This window comes from Pinus tabuliformis, chromosome 5_2, assembly GCF_031772625.1.
Source record: "Pinus tabuliformis cultivar Carrire ecotype Pingquan chromosome 5_2, CPIR1, whole genome shotgun sequence".
Classification (NCBI taxonomy): Eukaryota; Viridiplantae; Streptophyta; class Pinopsida; order Pinales; family Pinaceae; genus Pinus; species Pinus tabuliformis.
Window position 1 is genome coordinate 556,997,685 of NC_142306.1, and position 17,407 is coordinate 557,015,091.

Here is a 17,407-nt window from a genome sequence, read left to right on the forward strand (position 1 = left end):
ACTCTTCAAGGCAGCCATATCACCATTTGTTCATTTTCCATTAAGGTCCATGATAATGAACAGAACTGTGCTTCTCAGAATGCAAATGTAATGAGCCTTCACATTCAACAAAAGCAAAAATTGGATTAGCTCGAAGTTGAATGCAGTATGCTCAGAAATCTGGTCCTAAACCTGTGCAGGAACTCTCTTTCTATATGACCAACAATAACCAAATATCTATCAGCTCATCGCAGGCAGATCCCAAAGAAGAGGAGACTCTGCATCAGTCTAGAGAGGCCATGGAAGTGGACCAGCAGATCTCTCTCCATTCCATAGTCAGACAGAAGGAAGCCACCAGTCAGCATGTATTTATTTAGGTCTTATGTTTCTTTAAGATGTCAACTTTTAAATGTTTTCCTTAAGTAGTACACCAGTTGTCTATGAGAGATGCAAGTTTTATCTGAAACTCCATAGCAGCTCCATTTTGTAAGCTTGCCAATAGCTCTGCCATGGATTTTTGTTAATATAATATCTTCCAGTTCTGGTTGGAAAAAAAACAACATGAACGTACACAAAATGCAATACAATACATATAGTCTCTGATAAAATGAAATTTTTACAAATTTGTATGAAGAAAGAATGTAGAGCATATTACCTGCCTGAAGCCACGAGGTTTGGCAGAAGTCCCTGCACCTGTAGATGTAAACAAACAGTAAAAAGATTTAATTACCAAAGAACTGTACTTCTTTCTAGTCATCCAAATAAGAAAATTAATAGTTAAAAATGTTTATAGCCTAATTAATGATCTTACTACTAATCCATATAATTGATGATCTAAGTTATATGGATACAGATCCATGCCCATACACAGATACAGTTTCTGATATAGTCTATAGATATTGCAAATTTTAGAAAAGTTTAGATATGACATTTTGGATACAATATTTACAAACACACACACAGACACATATACATGTGAAATGTGCACATGAAAAAAATACCATAAAACAATAAAATTCAAAATCCATTCGTCTACAGGGTCTTGGATAGACGGTGATTGGGTGTTCTGTTAAGGCACTCCTTGATGTAAAGTCATCGGTTCAATTCCCCACCCCGATCAGGGTGATATATTAGACATGTTGAAAATGTAGTCCTGCCAAGCTTACAAAAAAAAACCATTCATGTATTCAAAAATTGAATGAGGATTGGGTATGACATATGATGTATATATGCATATATAATTCATAATATACATGCAAAAACAGTCAATTGGGTCTAGTCTGAGTGGTCGTGGGATGAAGTGTAATATACTTATTACTCTCCTTCCAGGTTCTATTCCTGTAAATGATATGTTGATATGTTGAGCTCAGAATGTGTATATTTTGTAACAGCTTTGAGCCCCTGAATATGTTATTGTTACATAGAAAAAAGCAGCCCAATACACACAAACAAATAAGATGCAATTTATAATATACATATTTATTTTACAAATATAGTATAACAATAAATATAAAACTATAATATATAATACAATAAATAGTTAATATGTCAAGAGGGTTTGGCGCAAGTGAAGTAATAGAATTGTTACTAATCTCGCTTTATAATATGTGGTTCATCATGAACTGACAATGCTGAATACCATGAGATTGTTGGCAAGGACTCAAGTCTCTGAATAATCCAATTTAAGTTGTCTGCCATCCTTAAAAATGGGGAAAGCACCTAATGGGTTTCTCTAAGATGACAATCGATGGAAAAATAAAATACAATATTTAATAAATAAGCAAAATTAGAAATATAATAAAAATAAAAATACATTGCGCAGTCTGCTCAGGAGATTTAGAAATGAGCCCACAATGAAGAATACGTGCCTTCAAATCACCTTTCAAACAATCAAATTCACCCTTGAAATAAACTTCACATAATTGACGTAAACTGCAGCTCAAATTTTCATGGGTATCACCAAATAACGCATCTGACCTTTTTTACTTTTAAGCCTTAGGCTTTAGCCCTTCTTCTTTTTTCTTTTATTGTGTCCTTTTCTTTTATTTCACTGCCAATAGTAGGGATCCCAGCAGTATCCTGACCATATTTGTACAGGATTCATATCCTGGCCATATCTGACTTTGTCCAATTTCGTTTTTTTTTCCAAATTTTTGGTGCAAGCACTCTAAAGCCCAATATGGATGAGATCAAGATGTTGTAATGAAGTGTATAATAGACGTTGTAGTGAAAAGTTAGATCAAAAAATAATTTAATTAATGAAAAAATAAATAAAACTCAATTGAATAAATAAAAGCTATGTTGCAGGAAACGCTGGTCCTAAGGGCGTTTCTGGGCTGAAACGAAACAGAAACGTGGAAACGCGTTTGGTATGGCCTGGAAACGCGTTTCAGGCCGTACTGCCACGTTTCATGTGGGGGAAACATGGCCCAGTACGGCCTGAAACGCGTTTCCAGGTCATACAGCCACGTTTCAGTGATAAAGTGACTTTTTTCAGTTTTTTTTAGATTTTTCATTTTTATTTTTATTTTTATTTTCGCTCCCTGCCAATTCAGGAGTGATAGAGGGAGCTACTGAAGATTGGAAACAATTTTTTTTGAGTGGGGCAGCCTAATGTTCAAGCCTGTGGCCTTAGTGTTGATATGCAGTTCATGGTAATGTTAAATTCTTAAAGTAAAAGGATGAAAATGAAAGATAAAGGAGAATGACACTTTTACTTAAATTAAAGTAAAAGTGACATTCTCCTTTATTTTTCATTTTCATCCTTTTACTTAAATTTTTAACATTACCATGACATGACTTAGGATGTCTGAGAGTGGTTTCGCCCTCATTGGATTTCATATGGAGAAAGTAGAATTTTAGATCTCACTCAAAATCCAAGTCTTGCGAGAAGAATCATCTGTAAAAGTGAGGTAATATAAATATCCTCCCAAGGAGTTCACAGGCATCAAACCGGATATGTCTAAGTGAACCAACTGCGATATATTGGAGCTCTTGCTTTGGCTTGAGGGGAATGGTCCCCTTTTGAGCTTTCCTTTGGCACATCCCAGACATACACCTTCTTGCTCTAATCTAAACTCGAGCATCCCGTCACCATTTTTCTCACATCGGGTAGAGATTTATAATGAAGGTGAGAAAACCTTCGATGCCATAGTTCGGCCTGAAGAGATGTGTCACAAGACATGACACCCAGCGGACTTCCTCCGACCTAATATAATGAATCAACTTGAAACCCAAGAGTGAAAGCATCTTTAAAGTTCTTTTTCCATACACGTACCTTGCCATCGATGAAGGCCACCTTATAGCCTTTGTCTTCCATTGCCGAAATGGACACCAGGTTCTTTTTTAGATCAGGTACATATAATACTTCTTGTAAATGAATTGTATTTCCCTAATTCAATTGAAGAGTGACATTCCCTACGCCTTTCACGGGATATTTTGAGTTGTCCCCAAGAACAATTTCCAGGTTGATCTCCTTCTCTATCAGATTAGAGAGAGCTTCTTTGTAACCAGTGAAGTGCCTTGAGGCACCACTATCAATAAGCCAATTTCCTAGCGAGTCCGGGGGAGCAGTAGTAGAGAGGGTTGCTGGTAGATAATATTCATCTTGCTTATTGTTAACAACGTTAGATTCATACCTGGAGTTTCTTGCCTTCTTGAAGGGTTGTCCTCTTCCTTGATTTCTGGCATTTCTTTTACCTCTACCATTGGACCTGCCATTCCTTTGATTGCCTTGAGAGTGATTTTGATCATCGTCATGGTGTGAGTCCCTTTTATCAAGGCACTCCCTCGCATAGTGGCCCATTTTGTTGCAATTGTAACATTGACCTTTTCTTCCACCTTTTGGTCCAACCTTTCCTTTGGATTTAGCCCCATAATTGTTTCTTCTTTTAGCATGAGAAGAAAAGGCAGAGGGATGGCCTTTAAGTGCGGGCATTTCTTGCTCTTCCATCCTTGTTTCTTCTTGAATGCATCTTGCCATCAATTCCTCAAATCCAGGAATTACATTATTGTTGAGAAGAGTAGTCCTAAATATATACCATTCAGGTGGCAGTCCTCCAAGAGTTGCGAGTGTCATTTCCCTGTCGGGGACTACTTCCCCAATAGATAGGAGATCATTCTTAATCTCGGTGATCCTTAAGAAATATGATTGCATACTCTCATCTTTGCCCATCTTAATTTCCTTCAGCTTATTTCTAAGGAACAAAACTTGATTTGCATCATTAACTTTAAATAAACTCACCAATCTATCGTAGATTTCCTTGGAGGTGGTCAGCTCGGAAACATAGGCCACCAGGCGCTTGTCGATAGAGTCCGAGATGATCTTCCTTGCTTTGACTTCTCCCTTGGTCCACTTGCTTCTAGCAATAGCAGACGCATTTGATGGAGGCACAACAATATTGCCTCTCACATGGTCCAACACTTCCTACTCTTCCAATGTTAGATCGAGAGACATCTTCCATCCGTGATAGTTAGACTTCTCACGGAGTTTGTCTTCAGTGAGGAAGTGTGTTGAGGACCCCATGACTTCTTTAAGATTGCTTCAACAGCCTTCGATGATTGCTCTTGCTCTTGCTTGGGCTTTGTCTTCACCTCAGCTCTGATACCATGTTAAATTATGGTATGTTCTATGCTTAGAGCAATTTACTTCTTTTCTTCTTATTAGCCACAGATTAACAATCATATATAAATTAAGTAAAGCCAAGACAAGAGACACAAGATGTGGCGGCTAGCCAGGGACAAACCCCAATGCGGGGAAACCCTTTGATCAAATCTTCTTTTATCTTCAATAGTTCAACAGAGAGAAATAGTACAAAATCAGAATTTTGTAATTTTATATCAGCAACAGCAAACCCTAGATCAGTGAAGTCAAACTTGGTCAAACAACCCCGGATTGACTTCTAGTCAAATTGAAGAACTCTGTCTTCAACAGCAATAAGTAGCAGCCCAAAATAGTCCTCAAACATTGTCAAAACAGCAGTCAATATATCAGCTCCTGCAGTCAGCCCTAACTAGTCAACGCTGCCCCAAAACAGTGCTCAAACAGAGGTCAACATGGCTGATCTGAATTGCGGCTAGCAAGAGAGAGACTCCCCACACAAATCTGCAATCAAGGGAGCCTATACGCTAGTCAACGCAATCCTCTAGCACCCAAAACGTGTTGATGTACCTTCTTGCGTCCTCCTTCCACGTCACAACTTGCTGCCCTAACTACATCCTCTTTCTTTTTCCCACGTGAGAGTGTCTTCTTCCTCCTATGCATACCCAAGACACTAGGAGAGAGAAGAGATGTGGAGATGAGATGGTGAGAAAATGAATCAACCTCTCTTGTATTTATATGATTCACTGGGCATGTGTGCCACACTTTTAACTGTTGGCCGACCTTGACAATTTGTCAAGTAAATACAAATAAATTCATATCTCCATAAATACTTGTCGGAATCGGATAATCTTTAGATTGATCCTACACCTCTCGATAAGAGGAATCTAGGAAAAATATCAACTGCCATAAATGAGGTGACCCACATGGAGTTTGGCCCTAGTTGCTAATTTTAACACTCTGGGTCTTGGGTCGTTAACCAGTTTCCTTACGCCGAGGAAGACGAGCTCTTAGCCAAGCAAAAGTAGTTTTAGGGCATACTCCAAGCCCGAATACCAGCCAGATTTATTTTCTCACGGCAATTTATTTATCCCCAATTTATTATTTATTTACCCAAATAATAACTGAATCACCGACAAATAAAATCACGGGTATCTTTAACTTCTAAAATTACAAATATGCAATGGAAATAAACTAGAGCGATCAATCACAAATTGAAAAAATTAATTAAGCCACAAACAATCCTCCTTCATTTCATTACCTGGAAAATTTGGGTTTTTCGACCCACAAAGATACAAGGAGAAATACAATCTGGAACCTGCAACTTGGCTCCCTCAGAATGAATTCGACAATGAATTCAGTCCAAGTAAATCGGCCTCAAAGAAATATGCCTCTAGATGAAATTGCTTTGAAGAAATCGACCTCCAGCAATTAGATTTGCATCCTCCAGCAACTTTATTTGTGCCCTACCACTAATGCGCATTGGAAAAACCCTAGCACTCCAACCAACTAGGCCTCCTCTAGAAAAACTCAAATCTCCTTCCGGCAACTCGACCCTACAATCTCCTCCAACTCAACCCTCCTAGATTCGCTCAAACCCACTCGCACTTCTCCTATTTTGCGCACTGGTCATAAGCCACTTGCACTGCAGAGAGAATCTCTATCCCTTATGATGACTTGCTTAAGCCTCACACACTTGTGCTCTTCGTTGTGTCTTCAACTTCATCGAGGCCTCCATTTACAATCTTCATTGAGTCCAAATATCTAACTCCAATCTCCCCTCTAGAAACATTTTGAAGATTCCTTCTAGAAACATCTTGAAAATCAACGACTGAGATTATTTCTAAATCGCTTAAAAAACTAAATTATTTATCCTTTGAAAATAACCCAATAGTCCACAATAATCAATTGACTTTAATTATTGTACTTTTCCTAAGTTAAACTTATGAAAGAGGACATAAATCATTAGAGAAGGCAAATAATGTCTTCCACATGCTAAGACACCAAGCAATTGTAGAAGACCTTCCGATGCTACTCAAATTAACGCTCCCTTCCTAGCAAGGAAGGGATTCTCCAACAACCCCAACTTATCCCAGCACACCCCTCTAGACCTTGTCTCTGATGAAGTGATATCTAATCTCGATATGCTTGGACGAATCATGAAACATGAGATTCTCAAAGAACTTAATGCAACTCTAATTATCACAATGTATCACCGCTAACCCCATCTATAAATCAAATATTCCCGCAAGCATCTTGTGAAGCCACACTGCCTCACAACTCACCATACTCGTTGCCATGTACTCTGCCCCTACTAAATTGAGTGCCACTGATTGTTGCTTCCTGCTAAACTGTGAGATCATGGTTGATCCCAAGATGAAACAACATCCAGATGTGGACTTTCTGTCCACCACACTCCCTCCCCAATCAGAATTTGTGTATCCTTGCAACTCCGCTCCTCTAGCTCTGACATATCTCAGTCCAAAGCCTATTATCCCTTGCAGGTATCTCAGCACATACTTCACTGGCACCCAATGAACCTATCTCAATTCCACCATGAACTAGTTGAGTGTATTCACAGCAAAACATATATCTGGGCTAGTGTTGACCAGATACATCAAGGAACATATCAGCTACCTATACAATAAGGATCCACTAGTTCAACTTAAGAAGTGCTCAGCTTCTTCAGGTTAGTGGTCATAGGTGTAAATATAGGCCTGCAATCCTCCATCCTGAATCTCCTTAAAGATCTCCATTTCATACTTGCCCTGCCCAAGGAAAATTTCTCTTGGTTGCTGCCACGACTCCAATCCCAAAAAGTAATCCGTCAAGTCGATGTCCTTCATGTTGAATTCCAAAGCAAGATCCTCCTTGCACATCTCTATGAGCTTCTCCAATCCTGTTAAGAAGAGATCATCCACATACAATACCAATATGAGCAATTCACCCTCAACTAGCACAAAGTACAAGTTGGGATCTGCCTCACTCTTGGTGAAGCCCAAGCCAAGAATATATCCATTGATATTGGCATACCATGCACGCAGAGCCTACGTTAGCTTGTAAAGGGCCTTCTTCAACCTGCATATATGGGAATCTCTCCCATATACTTCAAAACCTAGAGGTTGCTCAATATACACCTCCTCCTCAATAAACCCGTAGAGGAAAGCAGTCTTCACATCCAACGAATGTATCCTCTGCCCCATCTCTAAAGTAATGGACATAATTGTTTGAATAGATTCATATCCGGCGACGGGTCTGAATGTCTCCTTGTAATCCACTCCTCCTTCTGGGAGTACCCTCTTGCCATGAACCTCGCTTTATACTTCTTGATACTGCCATGAGTTGCATGTTTGATCTAGTAGATCCATCGAGAAGTGACCGCCGACTTCCCCATCGGTCTCGACACCATATCCTAAACATCATTGCTCATGATGGAGCTATACTCCTCTATCATGGCATATTTTTGTATCTGATCGCCCATAACCTCCTCAAAAGTGGATGGCTCAGACTCGTAGAGGTTGCTCAATAGAGCCAAATAACTGGAATATCTGGTCGGTGGTCAACTCTCCCTGAAAGTTCTAGTAGGAGCCTGCACATGCTCCTCAACATCCCTCAATGTCTATTCGACCCATCTTGGCCTCCTCCTGGTAAAACTCAGAGTATTATCGAGCTCATCCTCTAAATCTATTGGTTGTTTCCCTACTAGTGTTGTTGGTCCCTGCTCAGCCTTAAGAGTCGCTTTCTCCTTCTCGTCTACCATTGTTGGCTCTCGCTCATGAGATCTCCTAACAGTCTTGTCCTCATCAAATCTGAAATTCCAACTGAAGATCACCTTTCTCTATCTTGGAACGTAGACTTGGTAGGCCTTCAAGAGTCGAGACTTCGTTGTAGCCAACAAACATGCCTCTCTCAGATAAGGGCTCCAGCTTAGTACTCTTCTTTGTAGACACGTGGGGATAAACTGGACTACAGAATATGCACAAGTGACTCACATCTAGTGTCACTCCTATAAACAACTACTCAGGAGTCACGTCCTCCAACACCCTGTGAGGACTCCTATTTTGCACATACACAACTATATTGCTGGCCTCCGCCCACAAAAACATAAGCAACTCCTAATCATAGATCATTGCCCTTACCACCTACATGATTGTCCTATTTTTCCTCTTAGCAACCCCATTTTGCTGAGGGTTGTAAGGTATTGTGAGCTCTTTCTTGATTCCTACCTGCCTGCAAAAGTTCAAGAACTAGTTGGAGGTATGCTCGCCTCCATTATTTGATCTCAACACCTTAATCTTCCTCCTAGTCTAGTTCTCCACAAGAGCCTTAAACTACTAAAACCGATCGAAGACCTCATGCTTGGTCTTCAAGAAGTAGATCCAATTCTTCCTAGAATAATCATCTATGAATGTCACAAAATATAAGGACCTTGTGATCGATGTCACAGACATAGGACCACAAATATCAAAATGCACCAACTCTAGCACACCCTTAGACCTAGTCTCGCTACGAGGCTATGCACTCTTGGCCTACTTGTCAAGCGCACACCTTTTACATACTCTACCTGAATCTCTGGAAAACCAGTAACCATCCTTTGCACCATCGGAAGAGCTTTGTAGTGTAGGTGCCCCATCCTCCTATGCCAAATCTCACTCTAGTTCTCACTCTCATGGATGAGAGCCTTCACCAAATGTCCTCATAATAGATAGAGATCTCTCTCTCCTACTGATCACTCGCTTCTTGCTTAAATCCATCCCCTTCGACCCAACACCTACTTCACTTCCCATAAAGCTGACCTCCAGTCCTCTATCTTCCATGGCCAAAACTGAAAGGAGATTATTTTCCAAACTTGGTACATGTAACACTTCGTTCACCTATATGATGCCACCTAAGTCCATTTGGAACTCGATACTCCCAGTGCCCTCGACTACATATTTGACCTTGTCACTAAGCTCCACATTTACATCTTTGGGCCCCCTAGTCATGTTGGTGAAGAAGTCCCGCAATCTTATCATGTGAAGGGATGCTCCACTATCCACAAACCAAACACCTCTCGTGACTCTCCCAAAAAGGCAAGATATTAGGGCGAAGTTTTCATCTAACTTCTCTGTCGTCTCCTCCATCTACGCGGTAGCAACTGTAGCAGTCCCTTGCCCTTCTTTTTGTTAGGACGTTGATGCTCCAACTTATGACAAGCAAAGCATTTAACTTTGCTCATGTCCTTTTCCTTCTTGCTCTCTGAAGATGCTCCTCCCCCCTAGTTCTACTTGGCATTTGCTTTGCCCTTTTTCGCTTATGCAACAAGAGCAACTTCGTCCTTCTCCTCATCGGCCTTCCGCTATCCTCCAATCAATTAATTTTCCCAGATCTCCTTCTAGGTGAAATCATCCCACAGCCAGCTCCAATCAGAACTATGGACGGCCAAGAATTCACCCACAAAGTGTTGCAAGCTCATTACCAGTGTTGCGCGACTCGCACTCATATAAAACTTGTTTGGCTATTGACTCAGAAACTTGTATAAGAATCGGGAGATGATGTCACACAACATTACATTAAAAAAATTTAAAAATATATCACTAAAAAAGAATGAGGGAGATGTTGTCATGTAACATTATGTTAAAAAAATTAAAAATATATGTTGACTAATTAATGAAAAATAAAGAATATGAGGGAGATGGTGTCATCTAACATTATGTTAAAAAAAATTATTAATGAAAAATAAAGAATATGATAGAAATGTTGTCATTACATTTTAAAAAATAACTAAAAAAATATGTCAACTAATTAATGAAAAATAAAGAATAATGTTGAATATGTTGCTCAATTAAATGTTTTTAACATAAAGCACATATATACAATTATATTGTTAATCGCAAAAGGGAATTAAGTGTGGACAAAATTCAAGAAAAAAAGAAGAGCATAAGGTTCGTTTAAGGAAGGAGTACCGTTGCCGAAGTTAAGGTATGTTTCATCTTCAAAACTTCTTAATATATATAATCTATAACCTATAGTAATGAAATGAGATTATTTGTCTGTAAATTCTACCTTCCTTCACATTGGGACAACAAACTCACCAAACTGTAAATCTTACCAACACACCATTCCTCATTCCAATTAGATTAGGTTTTGTTTGTAATGTAAAAAACCATATAAGATTTTTTTCAAAACATGAAACTAATAAATCACAAGTCAACTCTTCTTACATGTAAAATGTTGCGTGAAATTGGAATACTGATCCTTACTCTGTGAATCCTGATCCTTGCTCCTCAATCAATGTGCATTCTTGCTCCTTAACTAATGTGCACTCCACAAGAAAGAATGATCAATTATTTTAAGCCTTCGTCCTTCTCTTTCAAAATAGAATTTGATGCATGCAAGGAGGCCTACTCAAATACCAATTCACACTAGTGTCACGAGTTTCCTTTGCTAGTTAATTGGAGCAAGTCCCAATTACACTTGGACTAGCTCTCAGTTAACTAGCTCGAGTTGCTCCTTGATCTCCTCTAGTTGTGATTCGAGTTAACTAAGGACTCAACTCATCCTCTCTTCACTTATCTTGGAAGTCTTAACTCAGCCTAACTGAACTTGTCACTGAAGTCTTGACTCGTCCTAACTAGACTAGTCATTGTCGCCTCATCCTGTAGTCTAACTGAAGAAGACTCCAACAAACTGAAGCTCCAACACTACGCATGCAAATTTGATGACCATTCCAATAAACTAGAAATCAACTCATTGTAACTGAAGTTTATCTCATGAACTTGCATTCATGCTAGAGAAAGACTAATTCGAGGTATTTACTACTAAGTCACAAGCCAAAAGACCTTCCTTTGAGACAATTTCAACATGTTGAAGTTAGCCCATGAAATGGAAAGTTGTCGAGTACAAAGGAATGAAATATGTACACACAAGAGTGTTTAAATACTCTAGTGTTTCTAAGTATGTATCTTACCTCTACATTACACACATTAACTCTCTTTCGATTTCTTTCCAAGTTATGAATTGTTGTCTTCTCTGAAATTGGGAAAGCAGTTGAATAACATGTTCCTCCAAGTACTTATCCTACATCTACAATACATATGTTAATTCTTTTAGGGTTTCTTTCCAGCTTAAGCATTGCAAGGCGAGGAATATTCACAGATTAACTAACAGTGCTAGAAAATCTATAAATATCATTAGGTTCAGAGGTCAACCCGGCCAATTGACCCCGGTTTGGGCCAAAGGTAGTCCCCATTTTTGTACCAAATTAGCCATGAACCAGCTAGTTTGGTACCAAACCGGTATGAAATGTCGATTCCACCATAAACTGACTAGGTCATTGACAGCTTGCACATGCACAACTGCAAACCCACATAGAGCAGGTTAGGGTGGCTATGAGTGGATTTTTGGGAAACTATGGGTTCTTTCCCTCCAAAACCAGCCCCTCCAAGCCTATAAAATCATACCTCCCCTCCCATTTGCCTCACACATCTCATTTGGAGTTAGGGGGAGTCGATCCCAATGCAGCTTTGGCCAGTGGCAATGCCAGTGGAACTAAAACCAGTAGTTGATTCAAGCAAAGGAATACAACTAATGATTATAATAATAATATTCCAGTATCATTGTAGGAATATTATTATCATACCTATCCATACCATTGTAGGAATATCAAATGCCAATCCATATCATTGTAGGAATATTATTATCATACCTATTCTCACATTTACAACTTGGGCTTCTCACATACTCACTTAGAAACTTAAATTAGGCGTAGTTACAAATGAAACACATCACAAATATTAGTTTATTACAAACTACTCTCACAATTACAACTTGGGTAACTCACCTAATTGCTTAGAATTGGGAAAGATTACAAACAAATGAAGCACCTCATATATCCGTTTAACTACAAACCAATCTTATATGAACAAGTCAACAAACAAAATGTCGTCTTTCTTGATAAGGCATAGTATACAATGGAATGGGTTTGCATTACACCAATATATATCATTGTATGAGTATTATAATACTTACACCCATATTGATGTCAACTTCAGCATCACACTTATGTAGAATTGGGTTCGTGTTAAAAATGAGGGGCATCACATATCTGTTTAATTCAGAACTAGAAGGGTCTTAAATGGGCAAGTCAACAAAGAAAATGCACTTTTTTTCAACATCAAATTTGATAATGCATGCTGTAAAATAGAATGGAACTGCATTTTAGAGATTTAGGACAAATTTGATTGTTTAAAAAGATTAATTGCATTTGCAAAGGTGGGTGCCAGCAAGTAGAAAATAGAACTTGTATACATAGCAAAATGTACAGGACAACAATGACCCTCATTATTAATAGGTGATTTCACACGTTCATTTAAAAGCAAGGTCAGAAAAATCCGAAAAACTCCCGTCATTGTTGTACACATAATCAACAACAGGTAACTTGATTTGTTCATTATTAAGGTTGAGATATTGCAGCTGTATTATTCTCCACAAATATTTTTACAAGGGGTAAAGAGGTCTTGTAACCAAGCATAACTCCAAGTGTTCCCAAATTTGGGAAGATTTGCAGCACTGGAGATATTTTTTCAAATATCCAAATTGTGCTACGAACCTCACTTGGGTAGCTGTTTCCCCACTATTTCACTTGTAAAACCATCATACGTTAAACAGTCAACCCAGTCCTCTGAAGTTATTTTGGCGAAAACAGGATACTAAAAGTAAAAATTGCCATTTAATGGCTGCAAAGTTATTTTGGGGAAACATGGTACTATAAAGCGTTATTCATGAGCTGCAAAAAACACTTGTCAACAGGCCAATTCCAATGGGATTGGTGTGTGCTTTCCTTACCAGTTAAAGGAAATCACTCATCCAAATCATTGTTACAGGATTATGTCAAGAATTCTACTCTTTATTATTTACATTCGGGTAACGGATTAGCTTCTAATTTACTGTTCTCTCTGTAGGGAGATGCATTATGCAAATCATTTATATCAATAAGTATATGCTGCACTTTCAAGCCCCATTGACCTGCTTTAGCCATTCGTGGACATAATTAAAATTGCAATTTCTCTATACACCTAATGGCGTCACTTCTCCTCAAGTTCAAAGGACAGCTTCTTTGAAACTGTCTCTTAGTTTATCAGAAACGATTATTGAAGAAAATAAGTAAATTACTTTCTTAGCACTCTTTGGACAATATGACAGAATAAACAAAATTTATAATAATGAAGTATGATTCAGGATAAGGCGTCCTGAATTTTCCTTTTCTCTTTGGTTGTCCACTTTTTTTCAACATAAATTGATAATTTATATGAGGTATAAAATTTTCTAGCTGTAACGGAATACAGAAAACCCTACATCAACGAAACAGTGAACATAACCATGAATTTACATATACAAACGAAATTGCATTGAGTTAGATGACTTACGTATTTCTTCAACTGTTGAGAAGTGTCTGCGCCCTGTGGGCTTGCCCTTGAATTTGCCTCTTCCCATCTTCCTTGAGCAAATAAACCAAAAGAGCCGCCGGTCCTCCTCCGATCTGCCCCGCCTGGATCAGAAAATGAACTCAATCTTCAGTTTCAGAGCCCCAGTAATGCTTTAAGGGATGTTTCTCCCGTACGCACTTGGATAGAAAGGGGTCTCTTGGCTTCCGGAAAAACCCAAACGCAGAGCCCGGAAGCGCAGATGGTTGACAATTTGTAAAGTGGGTATAAACCAAAACCGCGGCTCTTCTTCCCTCGAATCTTAGCCCGCTCCTGTTAGTTGCTCACCGACAGCAGGTCTTCAAGCTCTCCTCAACCTCTTTTAATACGAATCATACAAAACACAAAACTCAATCACTATGGTTGTGTTCCAGCACTGCTTGCTTTTGTGGTTGAGCCAACCCCGTCGTGCCCTAGGGTTAGTCGGAGGGAGGGTTTGATTCGGATTTTCAGCTCGGTACAATCAAATATCATTTTCAGCTCATTCAGATGCGCACATGCCCGGAGTACCTAGGGGCTTTTTTCTTTTGGTTGTTCCATGGTGGTGACCATTCCTATAACTGTGGGGTCGGGACTAATATTTTCTGATCTCCTTGAAATTGAGGACAAAGATCATTAAGGTGGTACCTTTTCTAGGACCCTAAAATCTCCCAGCGAGAAGTAACCCTCAATTTGTATAGTGATGTGTGGTTTGTTGGTAGCTTCACTTGGGTGAAGCTTGGGAGACTAAAGTTCAAAACCCAAGAGTACACACTGACTTGTTGTGGTGGTAACTAAAGAAGGACAAAGTCTTTTTTTAAATTATAATATTAAAATTAAAATTCAATAAATTTTAATATTATGGCATCCTTTAATTAATAGATGATTTCGAGGAAGATTGTGATTTCTTGTTATTTAAAGTGCATTTTTGAATAAATAAATGGATTTGACACCCTAAAAACTCTTGAGACACTCGAACTTTGCAGATTAAACAACTTAAACTTAAGATTCTTAACAAACTTTATTGTATTTTAGGCAAAATTGACTAGAAAAAGTGTTTCAAAAAGGGTCATTTCATCTATTAATTGAATTATGCCTATCATACCTGGATGTGAGTATCTAACAAGCAAATGCAAGTGGACATTGATGAGGAGTAGGTGGTGCTTCAACCTCATGGCACACATGGCAAGCAAAATAGCAACAATTTTATGGGGATGGACATTTGGGCAGGTGACTACATTCAAGTTGATGGATGGCTCGCCGACTAAATTCTTCGTGGCAATTACTATGTTTTATTCTCAATTTGAAATAGCAAGGTAATATCCCATGCCCAGGATGAGGGAGTACCCATCGGTGCATGATAGAATGAGTGTTTTGTCAATCTTTGGGATTCTAAGTTACAACAAGCATCTACTCAGAGCACTGTGATGCATCTTATTATGATAATTAGTTTGGGTTCTTGGTTCTCCAGTTGGTCTTGTGGCTTTGTCTCTTTACACAATTCTTCCATTTTGGCAATCTTAAAGAAGGAGGTCCCCCTCCCAGAGTCCTCCTCATTGCAAACGTGATTTTGCAATTTTTAGTCAAGGAAAAGTGTTGTTTGCAGGCTTGTTTCCACAAGGAAGGTGACAGCATTGAAGGGGCATCCACAGTGCTTACACTTATAGCGGTGTTCTGAGAAAGAATGTGGATCAGGGTTCGAAGAGGAGCATCGAGTAGAGGGGACCTATGGAGGGGTGTTCTTTAGTAAGACATGAATTTTGAGTGAGATCGTATTCCTAAGCTCCCACGGTGTTTAGTAAGCTCTTCCCATGAAACAAAAGCATAGGAAACCTTAGTCAATCAAGCAATAGTAGATGTGGTCTCTTTGGAGGTATCTTCTCAAGTATTTTTGCAGATGTTATTTCACATATTAGATCAAGGTGTTTTGGAATGGATAAAGGAAGCAAAGGATGAATTATCAATGAAATTGGACAGGTTTGAACAAAGGTTTTCCATTCTGAACAAAAAGCAAGAGTTATGTCTATCAAGGCTTCGGGCACTATCCCAAAGACCTAGAGGAAAGCTCTTATCCCAAGGAAAACATCCTTGCCCCAATTCAAGGCAGTCCTAGTAAGTCTAAGGGTCAATAAATCAATGTTATTAATCAAGTGCTTATGTCTTTTGTAAAATTTGGGTCATCTTACTTATGAATGTCAAAAGTCAGGGTTTTTTTACTTTATCCATAGTATATCTAGAATACAACATGCACTATAAATCTTGAGTTTTGTGGAACCTCGAGCCAGGTTGTGCTACAGCAAGAGATGGTTTCCCACATGGCATCCCCAACTATTATGATTGTACATTTTTGTATATTTAACTTTTATAGATTAATAAATAAATTAAAAAATAAAAAATAAAATTAAGCATATCATCACCATATATAATTTTTCAGAAATATATATATATATAAATATATTAATATTATAGTTAATTTACTACGAGCGATAAAAATATAAAAGATAAGATAAATTGTGATTTACTTATTTAAATTTCGATTTTATATAGTGGAATATTAAGTATATGTGTGTGTATATATATATTAAAAAGCTTATTAATATTAATACTATGAATGTACGACATTTGCTTGGGGTGATTTAGTTGGCAATGGCTATGGAAATGAAGTGTCACCGAACTCGAAGCCTTGGGTTCAAATCTTGTGTTATCCCCGATCGGGGTGAGAAGTTGGACATGATGAAGATGCAGTCCTACCAAACTTACAAAATAATAATAATAATAATAATGTATAACCCAAAATTGGCCACTTGTTCTTAATAACGTAAAGTTTTATTAATAAACTATATAGTTTTGAAAATAAATTTAATTCGGTAACCAATAGTTTTGAAAATAAAAAATTTGATGTGGGTGTGAGTATCTTCATTGTTTTTTAATGATATATTCTCTCATTAAAATTACTTGACTTTCAAAAAATGTTGAAGGGTTATGAATTGATGTGTATGTGAGTGGAGAATTTGTCTTGTGGTTGGATATTATTGCTTTCTATATGTATAAAAGGAAATAATATTGTGTCAAATATAAATGTTATTATTATTGTATAAAAGAAAACGATTTTATAATTTAAATAGATGTATTATATTGAAATAGAGTGCATATTATTTAAGTAAAATATGTTTGAAAATGTTTATGGGGTTTTGGATAAATGGTGATCAGGTGTGTTGTTAAGTCACTCTTAGATGATAAGTTACTAGTTCAATTCTCCACTTAAGTCACTCTTAGATGTTAAGTTACTAGTTCAATTCTCCACTTTATTCTGGTGTTATTCTTGGACATGACCATGATGTAGCCTCACCAATGTTGAACTTCCAAAACAAATTGTTAGGAAATT

At 38.0% G+C, this 17,407-nt stretch overlaps 1 protein-coding gene across 1 annotated transcript in view; it reads right to left on the minus strand.

Annotated features, from left to right (window-relative positions):
• Positions 1 to 14,445, minus strand: part of LOC149160178 (uncharacterized) — a 74,799-nt gene extending 60,354 nt beyond the window's left edge. The window contains exons 1-2 of the mRNA XM_089436655.1: positions 13,987 to 14,445; positions 635 to 672 (exon numbers count right to left, since the gene is read on the minus strand). Of these exons, the coding sequence (XP_089292781.1) occupies positions 635 to 672; positions 13,987 to 14,053 (105 nt within the window). The 5' untranslated portion in view covers positions 14,054 to 14,445. The remainder of the gene's footprint in view (positions 1 to 634; positions 673 to 13,986) is intronic.
• Positions 14,446 to 17,407: the final 2,962 nt, after the last annotated feature.